This window comes from Geotrypetes seraphini, chromosome 2 (genome assembly GCF_902459505.1).
Source record: "Geotrypetes seraphini chromosome 2, aGeoSer1.1, whole genome shotgun sequence".
In the NCBI taxonomy this organism is placed as follows: Eukaryota; Metazoa; Chordata; class Amphibia; order Gymnophiona; family Dermophiidae; genus Geotrypetes; species Geotrypetes seraphini.
This window is the reverse complement of record NC_047085.1, coordinates 6,456,517-6,469,371: the sequence shown is the minus strand read 5'-3', so window position 1 is coordinate 6,469,371 and position 12,855 is coordinate 6,456,517. Positions and strand designations below refer to the sequence as shown.

The following is a 12,855-nucleotide window of genomic DNA, read 5'->3' as shown; positions in this document are numbered from 1 at the left end:
GAGTACTGCGTCCAGCACTGGTCCTGTACCTGAAGAAGGACATGGTACTACTCGAAAGGGTCCAGAGAAGAGCGACTAAGATGGTTAAGGGGCTGGAGGAGCTGCCGTACAGCGAAAGATTAGAGAAACTGGGCCTCTTCTCTCTCGAACAGAGGAGATTGAGAGGGGACATGATCGAAACATTCAAGGTACTGAAGGGGATAGACTTAGTAGATAAGGACAGGTTGTTCACCCTCTCCAAGATAGGGAGAACGAGAGGGCACTCTCTAAAGTTGAAAGGGGATAGATTCCGTACAAACGTAAGGAAGTTCTTCTTCACCCAGAGAGTGGTAGAAAGCTGGAACGCCCTTCCAGAGGCTGTTTTAGGGGAAAACACCCTCCAAGGATTCAAGACAAAGTTAGACAAGTTTCTGTTGAACAAGAACGTGCGCTAGTAGGGCTAGTCTCAGTTAGGGTGCTGGTCTTAGACCAGAGGGCCGCCGCGTGAGCGGACTGCTGGGCATGATGGACCACTGGTCTGACTCAGCAGTGGCAATTCTTGTGTTCTTATGTTAACAGGTAATTGAGGCAAGCAGCGTGCCAGATTTTAAGAAAAGATGGGATTGGTATGTGGGATCTCTTCATGGAGGTAGTTAGGGGGTGGGCCATTAGTGTGGGCAGACTAGATGGGCTGTGGCCCTTTTCTGCCGTCATGTTCTATGTTTCCTCCATGTCTTTCTCAATAAGAATATGGACTTTTCCTCCAGGAACTTGCCCAAACCTTTCTTAAAACCAGCTACGCTATCCGCTCTTATCTCATCCTCTGGCAACGCGTTCCAGAGCTTAACTATTCTGAGTGACAAAATATTTTCTCCTATTGGTTTTAAAAGTATTTCCCTGTAACTTCATCGAGTGTCCCCCTAGTCTTTGTAATTTTTGACAGAGTGAAAAATTGATCCTCTTGTACCCGTTCTACTCCACTCATGATTTTGTAGACTTCAGCTTGGAAAAGAGAAGGATGAGGGGGAGATATGATTGAAGATCCTTAACCGTTTTAGTCTTTCCTCATACGAGAGGAGTTCCATCCTCTTTACCATCTCGGTCGCTCTTCTTTGAACCTTTTCTAGTACCACTATATTTTTCTTGAGATAAGGAGACCAGAATTGAATGCAATACTCCAGACGAGGTTGCACCATGGAGCGATACAGGGGCATTATGACATTCTTAGTCTTGTTAGCCATCCCTTTTTTAATAATTCCTAGCATTCTATTTGCTTTTTTGGCCGCCGCCACACATTAGGCGGAAGGTTTTATCATATTGTCTACGATGATACCCAGATCCTTTTCTTGGGTGCTAACCCCTAAGGTGGACCCTAGCATCTGGTAACTGTGTTTAAGGTTATTCTTCCCAATGTGCATCACTTTGCATTTGTCCACATTAAATTTCATCTACCACTTGGACGCCCAGTCTTCCAATTTCCTATGGCCGCCTGCAATTTTTTACAAGCCGCATGCGTTTTAACAACTTAGAACAGTTTAGTGTCATCTGCAAATTTAATCACCTCACTCGTCGTTCCAATTTCCAGATCATTTATAAATAAGTTAAATAGCACCAGTCCCAATACAGACCCCTGCGGTACTCCACTGTTTACTCTCCTCCATTGAGAAAAATGACCATTCCTACAATAAATGTTTTGGGAATTCTGCACAGGGGCCAAGGAAGCTGCATCCATTCTGTTTTAGCATGAAATCTCCCCTCCCCTAACCCACATGCAGGACCCCCACCTCTTGCAGCATCCTGCTTGAGGACCAACTATTCAAAGATTTTGCCTTATCCCGGAGCTTTATCTTTCAACCTCAGAGGAGGAGGAAAGTGGTTGCATGTCAGGCTCCGTCCTCCTCCTGTGTGGCAAATAAAATTATTACAAGAGCTCAGAAACCAGGGATCCAGTTTCCAGGATCTTAGGCCAGGGAAGTATGTCAATATCCCAATAGTTCACAGATGGAAAGTGAGGAGCACAAGCTGACTTGCAATGGGTGAAGAAGTTAAGACTTGCCATACTAGGTCAGTTGAGTTTGTAATCCTTTCAGTACTGTAAGCCTCCCAGAAAATTCCTACGAATTGGAAACTGGTGCTGACCATTCTTAACTGGGATTGTGTAAAGACTTCTCTGCTTTACCATAAAGTAGTTAATACATATAACTAGTCAGGTTTTTTTTTTTATTTAAATATAGTGTATTTTTATTAAATAACACAAATCTTAACACTAAACATAAACTAATCCATATTGCACTTCCAGTTACTAAAATCTGTAATATGCCACAATACAATGGAAGAAAACCTGGAGCTGTACTCAGTCCATTCCCAAGCCTTTTCTGATGAAAAGAAATCATTTTTGGAGTATTCTCCAATGTTCCAACCAGCATCGCTATTGCCACGTTTTCTGAAAGGATGACAAGCTCAACTGACCTAGTCTGGCAAGTCAGCTTCCATCTGTGCACAATTGGGATATTGACCTCCTGGAAACTGCCCTACGCTTGGTTTCTGCGCTCAGGAGCTGAAATGGTGGCTTCATTTCATTCACACGACCCATCAAGGTTTGATAGACATTGACATTCCTAAGTCTACGGCTCAGACAAATGCTAGAAGAACAATTTAGTCCTGTTGCTGCCCGATGAGCAACCACACTGGATTTGAATCCCGCCAGAGATGGAGCCTGATGGAAAGGACGGCGTTGGCAGTTGGATCCCGCCTGAGAAGCGGGAGAATGAACAAAGAAGTGGCTCTATCAGGAGGCTGGTCCCGGTGACGTTTTTCCGCTCTTTCAGGAGGCTGGGCCGCGTCGCTTCCGCTGACGTTCTTCCGCTTCCGGGATGGCGGCCCATGGAGGAGCTGGAGAATGAATGAATAATTCTATAACACCACCATAGAGCTCTGGGTAGTTCAGTATAGAGCCCATGCAAAGACTTGAGAGGAAAAGAACGAAGCGGCTCTTTCATGGCTCCGGCGACATTCTTCCGCTCTTTCAGGAGGCTTCCGCTGACGTTCTTCCGCTTCCGGGGAGGCGGGCCATGGAGGAGCTGGAGAATGAATGAATAATTCTATAACACCACCATAGAGCTCTGGGTAGTTCAGTATAGAGCCCATGCAAAGACTTGAGAGGAAAAGAACGAAGCGGCTCTTTCATGGCTCCGGCGACATTCTTCCGCTCTTTCAGGAGGCTTCCGCTGACGTTCTTCCGCTTCCGGGGAGGCGGGCCATGGAGGAGCTGGAGAATGAATGAATAATTCTATAACACCACCATAGAGCTCTGGGTAGTTCAGTATAGAGCCCATGGAAAGACTTGAGAGGAAAAGAGCGAAGCGGCTCTTTCAGAAGGCTGGCTCCGGGGACGTTCTTCCGCCCTTTCAGGAGGCTTCCGCTGACGTTCTTCCGCTTCCGGGGAGGCGGGCCATGGCGAATGAATGAAGAACTCTGGGTAGTTCAGTCGGGAGCCCTCGTGAGGGAAAGAGCGAGGCTGGTCCCGGCCATGGAGGCGCTGCGTCTGCCGCGCATCGTCGTCGATTCCACCCCGGAGGTGGCGCTGAAGGAGGACGTGGAGCCGGGGACTCACCTGGACCCGTCGCTTCAGGAGCTGACCTACAATCCCACCTTCGACGCCCTGTTTGCAGCCGAGCTGGGCCCGGGGAATCCGTTCCGAAGCCAGCAGATGGCGGCGCTCAGGAACACGTTGGCCGGATACGCTGAGCCCGCTCACATCAACGACTTCGTGTTCGAGCAGCAGAGACGGACCTTCGCTTCGGCCCCGGATCCAAGGAAGAGATGCAAGAGGGCAAAAGTCAGAGGGACGGACGCGTCCGATGTCGAAGGCTTCCTGGGGCCCTGGGCAAAATATGTGGACGAGGAGCAGGTGGCCAGGCCTTGTGAGGAAATGGCCGCCAAGAGACGAAAGAAGGGCCGAGGGGAAGAGGAGAAGCCTGCCCAGGAAAAGACCATCTTGCACCTGAAAGATGGCTACGATTATCAAGGCCGATCTTACCTGCATATTCCTCGAGATATGGGGACCCCACAACCACCTGAGAAATGTTACCTTCCCAAGAAACAGATTCACGTCTGGTCCGGCTACACGAAGGCGGTTAGCGCTGTCCGCTTGTTCCCTCGTTCTGCCCATTTGCTGCTGTCCTGCTCCATGGATGGCAAGGTCAAGCTTTGGGAAGTGGATCGGGAGCGCAGGTGTTTGAGGACCTTTCTAGGACACAGGGAGGCTGTACGAGATGTCTGTTTCAACAACGCTGGCGCTCAGTTTCTTAGTGCGGCGTACGATCGCCACCTGAAACTCTGGGACACTGAAACAGGGCAGTGTATTACCAGGTTCACCAACCGAAAGGTGCCCTATTGCGTCCAATTCAACCCAGATGAAGACAAACAGAATCTCTTTGTGGCAGGAATGTCTGATAAGAAAATTGTACAATGGGACATTCGAAGTGGAGAAATAGTTCAGGAGTAAGATAGGCACCTGGGAGCCGTCAATACTATCACTTTTGTGGATGAGAACAGACGATTTGTCAGTACGTCCGATGACCAGAGTCTCAGGGTCTGGGAATGGGACATTCCTGTGGATTTCAAATGCATAGCGGAGCCAAGTATGCACTCGATGCCTGCTGTTACTTTATCTCCAAATGGGAAGTGGTTGGCCTGCCAGTCCATGGACAATCAAATTCTGATATTTGGGGCACAGAACAGATTCCGACTAAACAAAAAGAAAATCTTTAAGGGTCACATGGTGGCAGGGTATGCATGTCAAGTGGACTTCTCGCCAGACATGAGCTACGTGGTATCGGGTGATGCAGATGGAAAACTGAATATCTGGGACTGGAAAACGACCAAACTGTACAGCAGATTGAAAGCCCACGATAAGGTGTGCATTGGTGCAGTCTGGCACCCACATGAGACATCCAAGGTGATCACGTGTGGTTGGGATGGCCTTATCAAGCTGTGGGACTGAGAAATGACTTCAGGATAAAACTGCGCTCCAGAAACCATAATGCTAGAGGAGCCCTGGGCAAACAGCAACTCGTGCTTTGATTTGCTTAAATGAATGCTTCTGTGTGAATGAATTTCTCTTCCTTGATGCCTTTGAGGCCCAACTGTCCTTTTAAGGGCAATGGAGTGAAAATACTATTGAGTTTACAGTAGCCCTCCCTCTTGTGTTTTCCTTAATTGTTTTCTTTTACTTTGCCTAATGTAGTTCTCGCCTTTTACCTTATGTTCCTGTTTGTTTTTAATAGTTTTTAAAAGTTATTATAGTTATAGTTTGTTCAAATTTGTATTTTAGCTAAAGTTTGTCCTTTGTTTTTACATATTTGTACACCACCTAGAAGGCTGATTGGGCAGTATAAGAAATTTTTAAATAAACTTGAAATAAATAAATAAACTTGGTTTGCGTTTCTGCCTGGGAGCATTGCTCAAGGACACTTCCGTTTTGCTGCTGTCCCTTTACCGTTTGTTCTATGCAAATCAGCCTTTTTCAGCTGTGTGTGCCCCAAATATTTAGTTTACACAAGCAATGTCGGCAGCATCACGGGAAAAAGGGAAACAGCTGTTCTGTGGAGTCTCTTCTGCCGTATGACCTACTGATTCACAATGTTTTCTAGTCAGTGTGTTGTATATAGAACTGTCCTGGCCTTCCTTTTATTGTGTATATTTTTAATAAATATTCCTATGGCAGGTTTATTTCTGCTTTTTGTGTGGGTTATTCTGTCCCTGTTCAAGACAAACACTGCAGAGCTCAATGCCATCACTTACTGTCTTCTTACAATATCTTGCAAGTTTGGTTCACCGGTCTGTCTACATAACTTATGGAGTTTGTGTCCCTCCATAGTGAGCTGATGATAAACTAATCTAATCTCAGTCCTTTTAGACCTTATACTCCCAATAAGATCCAAATGAATACATCAGGATTCAAACAAGCAAAAGAAGTAAATACCATAATAATCATAAATACCCATTTTCACATAAATATTTCTGAAATAAGTTTTCAGACTCTTGCAAAAAGGGTTCTCTCATGGTTTCCACAGGTGGCAGGTTTCCAGGTCTCTACATCTCGTCAGGTTGAATTGACGTTTCAGCCATCATGCTGTGGCTTTTTTCAGGGTATGCTGTGAGGACTGCAGTTTGTCTTTAGATAGTAGGTCTTCAAACCCAGTTGGTTGGGGGTTGAGGTGAATGAGGCAGGAAAGTCAGTGGGTCGTCATTTTGAATTTTGGTGGAAAAAGCAGCTGGGAATGGGAAAGTCTCTGGTGAGTGTAGCATTTATGCCACGTAGGATGCTTCACAGTGAGCTACACATAGGATAAACCTGTTTAATTATCCCTCTTTAAAATCTTGTCATTACAAGAAATTCTTTGAGAGAACTTTCTCATTTCAGGCCGCCAAACTGAATATGTGCCTTGGAAAAATTATGCTAGAAGCTACTTCCTATTTTGATTTTAGAAAACGGTTAAAGACCCATCTGTTTGATAGGTTGGTATCTTAATGCATTCAGTTCTAAATTATCTATGCTTTTAATTGATGTATTTCAATTTTACTTGCTTGTTTTTATCTTCATGTTATTTTATTAACACTGTATGTATCAATTTTTTCTTATTGTGAACTGCTTTGAATCTTTTTGGTATAGCGGTATATAAAAATAAAATTATTATTATGGTAGTGCCTTTGCAGAGGCTCATATAGACCACTCTGAATTGACTCCCCAGTCATTAGTAGTGGAATAGAAATTCTCAATAATCATAAGACAGGACCAACACCAGATCTTGTGCTCACAAAACGAGATAGCAGGGTCAATATGATTCTAAGCAATTTAAATGACCAGAAATGGTTCCTGGCTGTCTTTCTCTTCCTCACTGCCGCAGTGAGCACAAAGCTGTGGACAGCGGCTCCTTGCGCATCCTGCGCCTCATCCAGAAGCATTCCCTCTGACATAGAGAAGGCTTCCGGTTCAGGTGCGGGACGTGCGAGGAGTTTGTACACACTGCGGCAGTGAAGACGAGGGAGCTGGCTAGAAGATAACACCAGGGGCAGTAATAAAAACCCTGCACCGCATGCCGCATAAAATGGCCAGGTGGGCCAGATTCGACCCGCGGACCTTGTGTTTGACACCTGTGACCTAGCTCTCTGTATTTCCTCTGAATATCTACTTATTGTATTTCGCTGAATTTCCAGCACTCTTGATTGTAAACCGCCTAGAAGTTGCAAGATTGTGGCGGTATAGAAGAATAAAGTTATTATTATTATAAGTGCTGAAGGAGCCCAAGGTGCAGAACCCCGTAGAACTCGCCACATCCGCTCACCTGGACTGGACTGAAACACAAGCAAGTGCCTTGACTTCCTGATCTGTGATAAGAGAAGCTGAAAGGCTATATATTATCCATCTGTTTGCCTACCCCTCCCTTCACAGTACACGCACACGAGACATTTCCAAAGAAAAAGTCCAAATAAGGGAGGGTGATAAGAGAAGCTGAAAGGCTATATATTATCCATCTGTTTGCCTACCCCTCCCTTCACAGTACACACACACAATGAGACATTTCCAAAGAAAAAGTCCAAGTAAGGGAGGGTCTCACTCGGCCTCAGGAATTTCCATCTGTTGAGGGTTGGGTTTCTCCGTCTTCTCTTAGCACATATTATGTTTTCCCATTACGAGGGGTCATTGAAAAGTTGGGACAGTCTCCATTGAAGGATATACACTTAGGCCTAGATTCTTAAAAAAGTGTGTTAAAAAAACAGGCTGCTATCGAATTACAAAAAGCGAGTCATTCTCCAAAAAATGCTCATGGAAATGAGGTTGGCGGAGAGTAGTGAAGACTCACTAAATTTGCACATCAGTGATGGTAGTGATGGGCATATCCTATATAATAAAAGGTTAGTGGCGCATGCGCTTTTAAAAAAGCGTGATTACTGCGGCCGTGGTTGTAATCCGTGGCCATGTTCCATTTTAGAACCCGGCCAATGATCACTCTGGCCACTCCCCTACTCCCGCCCTCACCAACCCGAAGGAAGCTCAGCAGACCTCCCGCCCTCGCTCACTGCTGCTGCCGCTGCTCCTCCTCTTTGGGGCAGCCTGCGATCGTGGCCGGCTTTGGCGGGCCTCGTGGGCCGCTTTCCGGCCTCGGTACGTTCCCTCTGACGCACGGGATCGCGTCGAGGGGAGCGTGCTTCCGGGTTGGGGAGCGGCCTGCGCAGTTCCCCACTTTCATCTATCATCTTCTCCCCATTCCCCCCCCCCAATTTTCATCCAGCATTTGTCTCCCTCTTTCTGCACACAATAAACCTAAAGCACCATACAACCTTTCCCCCTTATCGGCCCATCTCCCACCCTTCCCCTCACCTTCGTGAATGCTTTCTAAAACCAAAGTTTCCTCTCTCAGAGGGGCCTTTACATGGAAGCTGTTGTCACTAGCTGCATGCAGCTGCCCCGAGCTTCTCCTCTTACATGATTTGGTGGAACCGGAAGTTGCGTCAGAGAAGAAGCTTTGGGGCAGCCGCATGCAACTAGTGAGAACAGCTTCTATGTCAAGGCTCCTCTGAGAGAGAACACTTTGGTTTGGAATAGCGTCGCAAAGTTGAGGGGAAGTGAGGGAGATGGCCCGACAAGGGGAAAAGGTTGTATGGTGCTTTAGGTTTATTGTATGGAGGAAGAGGAGCACCCTGGAGCTTTGAGGCCTAGGGCAGCTGCCCTGACTGCCCTCCCCTAATGCTAGCCCTGGTCACAGACCATACTGGCAGGCCCCCCTGATATTTTTGGGCCCGAGGCACATGCCTACTGGGTCTACCCTTTAAGCTGGCCCTGCCCCAGAGTCAGGCCACAGCGGGGAGAAGGGGACAGAGCAAACAACATCACAGAATGTCACTGCAAATTGCACAGAGGTATACGGAGAAGGCCTCAGTGGAATGTCATGCACCAAGATATGTGTGGCAAAAGTATACCCTAAAGAGCAACCAGCAAAGGCAGTGAAAATGTACGTTGTCATCGATGAACATAGCAACCAGTCCTTGGTAAGGACAGAGTTCTTTGATATGTTTAACATCCAGGGAAACCACCTGAGAACCTGTTCAGGGAGGACCAAGAAGATGGGGAGGAAAAACTAGCCTATTTCAATCACTAACAATATAAAATCACTTGGTAACAAAGGTAGGGAAAATGATTTTATTTTCAATTTAATTATCTTTGTCCAGTCTTTGGTTTTACTTCCTTCTGTCTGTGCTCAACTCTGTTTCCAGGGCCTTCTTAGCCATTTACTGTTTTTCTCTCCATCTTCACTTTTGGTCCTACATCCATCTTTGGTATTAACTTTTAACATTCAACTTGCTTCCATTTTTCTGCTTACTTTTCAAATCTATCTTCTTTTCCATGTCTTCCCTCCTGATTTATCCATGTGCAGCATTTCTGTCTCTCTGCCTTTCCCCTCCATCCGTCTACCATCTCCTTCCTCTTTCTTCTCCCCTATTCCCATCAATCCATCAACACATTTCTTCCATCTCTCTTTTCTTTCCCCACCCCTGTGCACCATCTCCTCCCTCTTTCTCTCCCATTGTTTTTAACATCTCTGTCTTCCCCCCTTTCCCCCTCCGATGGTCTGCTATCTTTCTCCTTCCCACAGTCTGGCTTCTTGAAAACCTGACTAGGTTGTGGCGGTTGAAGACTGTGGTTGCCCATCCCTGCAACACATGATTGAGTTGTCCAAATCACAAGCAACAGCAGAAGGACCCAGCTCTAGCATGGTATCACAAAGAGATTCAGTGATACTAACAGGTTGAAACCACACAATAGGCAGTGGAATGTGATTGGCCAACAGGGTGATGGACAGACCACTGCTGTTGCAAGGGGTGGGATTTGTGGATAGGGGAAGGCAAAGATTTGTTTGTCACCCTCCTCGTCCAACCAAATAGTCCTGATCAGGGGAAGCAGAACATCTAAACACTGAAAGTAGGAATATCAGTAGCCAAGAATAAAATTAAAATTGTGCAGATGATGTGGTAACAGTAGTTAGCAAATCTGGGTTTAAAAAAGTTTTGGACAAGTTTCTGGAGGAAAGGGCCATAGTCTGCTATTGAGACAGCTATGGGAGAAGCTACTGCTTGCCCTGGGATTGGTAACATAGAATGTTGAGGATACTGGGCTAGATAGACTACTGGTCTCAATAGGGCTATTCTTATGTGAGCCAACCATTGTGACATCATTACATTACATTAATGACTTCTATTCCGCCTGTATCTTGCAGTTCTAAGCGGATTACAACAAAAAGATAACTGGACATTTCCAGGAAGAGGAATACAGTTAAAGGCGTTAGGTCTAAATCACATTTTGAAGGGAGGATCCTAAGATGGGGAGAGAGGGGAGAAGAGTGGGGTTAGGAAATTAGGATGAATTTCTTGAATAGTATGGTTTTGATTTCTTTTCGAAAAGCTTTGAGGTCAGTTGAAGCTGTCAGTAGGTTGGTGATGGAGGGGTCCAATTTAGCTGCAAGTGTTGCTAGTAGGTTGTCGTACATCTTTTTGCGCTTAGTTCCTTTATAAGGGGGGTAGGAGAAAGGGGACTGGGTTCAGTGTTCCCGCTAAGCTGCGTTGACGTGCGCACGCGCACAAAATATTACCTCGCAGCGCACATGTTTCTCGTCACAGCGCACACAGTGTAGAGCACAGTTCTTCAACCGCCGGTCCGCAAACAAAATCTTGCCGGTCCGCGAAGGATTCGGTCCCCGCCGCAACGAAAGGCCGGCGTCAGCTGACTTGCAACTTCCTGTTGCAGTCGCTGTGCCGGGACTCCTGCCTTCCACCGCGTTTGCCTCCTGCCTTGTCTCCGCACCTCCAGACCAGCAGCGGCAGCTGTGTATGCTTTTAACTTCGGCACAGAGCTGCCCCTAATCAATAGTTTAGCGCGGTTTCATAAGGCAGCCTCGGGGCCTTTGCTAGGCCGGCCCACATCGCATCATCGAAGCGGGCCGGCTATCAAAGGCCCCGAGGCTGCCTCATGAAACCGCGCTAAACTATTGATTAGGGGCAGCTCTGTGCCGAAGTTAAAAGCATACACAGCTGCCGCTGCTGGTCTGGAGGTGCGGAGACAAGGCAGGAGGCAAACGCGGTGGAAGGCAGGAGTCCCGGCAGTTAAAAGCATACAGAGCTGCCGCTGCTGGTCTGAACTCTTGGGCCGCTGAAGGAGGGCAAAAAGCAGCTGTCCTGGAGGTTTCCCTTCCTCTCGCCTTTACAGGTTCCTTTTTTCCACCTTTTTTTTTTTCCTTCAAACGGCAACGGGCCCCAGCATCGACATCAATCAAGTAAGTTCCACTGTCAATCAAGCGGTTCTGCTCGGCCAAAGCTTCCCCTGTGACATGAGCCACCCTCAGGGGAAAGAAAGTGACCCACAAAGGTGAGGGGAAGGGGGGCAGATGATGGAAGTTGGGGGGGGGGGAGAGAGAGAGAGAGAGAAGGGGCAGATGATGGAATGGAGGAGATGAGAGAGAGAGAGAAGGGGACAGATGATGGAAGTGAGAAGAAGGGAGAGAGAGCAGAAGGCAGATGGATGTCAGTTGAGAAGGGAGAGCAGATGCTGAATGGAAGTGGGGAAAGAACACATACTGGATGGAAGGAGGAGATAAATAAAGGGGGAAGAAAATAGTAAGATAATGGAGGGGTGAGGGAAAGGGGTGACAAGCTGTGTGTAGACACAGTGAAAAGAGGGAAACGGGACTAAATAGTAAGAAAGAATTTAATTTAGATGGAGGCAGAAAATAGAGAAGGAAGACCAGAGAAGAAAAGGGAAGAGAGAGCAGAGAATGATCAGATCTGAGTGGAGGAAATGAGAAGAGAGATATGCTAAAAACCACAGGGGGGAGGGAAGGATAGAGATGCCAGACCATGAGGGGAACAGAAGGAAGATGATGGATGCTAGACCAAATTGGGGGGTGGGGGGGGGCAGGAGGAGAGATGGCAGGGAAAGACAGACAGTGAATGGAAGGGGCAGATGCTGGACTGAAGAGACAGAGAAGGTTATCATGCTGCTGTACCGGGCCATGGTACGCCCTCACCTGGAGTACTGCGTCCAGCACTGGTACTTTAAGAAGGACACGGTACTACTCGAAAGGATCCAGAGAAGAGCAACTAAAATGGTTAAGGGGCTGGAGGAGTTGCCGTACAGCGAAAGATTAGAGAAACTGGGCCTCTTCTCCCTTGAGCAGAGGAGATTGAGAGGGGACATGATAGAAACATTCAAGGTACTGAAGGGAATAGACTTAGTAGCTAAGGCAGGGAGAACGAGAGGGCACTCTCTAAAGTTGAAAGGGGATAGATTCCATACAAACGTAAGGAAGTTCTGTGGTAGAAAGCAACATATTTATTTGGCTCATAACTTGCTGGCGCCCGATATTTTTAGCTCACAGTGAAAAAAGTTTGCTCACAACACCCGCCCGCTTAGAGGGAACACTGACTGGGTTCTCCTTTGTCTGGAAGAGAGGTTCCTATTTAGGCGGTTGTTTAAGTGGGAGGGTGCTGTTCCGTTTAATGTTTTGAATAATATGCAATATAGCTTGAATTGGATGCGGGCTTGTATTGGAAGCCAGTGTGAATCTAGGAAGGCGTTGGTGATGTGGTCAAATTTTCGAAGGGAATAGATCAGTCTGAGGGCAGTGTTCTCTGATGAGGTTGGCTCTTAGGCATTATGACATCACAATCTCATATCTGGAATGTTACTAGTCATTGGGTTTCTGACAGGTATTTGTGACTTGGCTACAGTAAGGTATGCAAAGTTTGTAAAGTAACGTAAAGTATTGTATTGTCATCGCCTGGAAATGACCAGCCATCTTCTAATGTAATCCGCTTAGA

The 12,855-nt window shown here is 46.8% G+C and overlaps 1 protein-coding gene across 1 annotated transcript; it reads left to right on the top strand.

Moving 5' to 3' along the window:
- The first annotated feature begins 3,241 nt into the window (after positions 1–3,241).
- On the top strand, positions 3,242–5,719 carry LOC117356035 (pre-mRNA-processing factor 17-like). The gene is given in 1 exon segment (XM_033935290.1): positions 3,242–5,719. A coding segment is annotated over 1 exon segment (1,545 nt). The 5' UTR covers positions 3,242–3,439; the 3' UTR covers positions 4,985–5,719.
- The last annotated feature ends 7,136 nt before the right edge of the window (positions 5,720–12,855 follow it).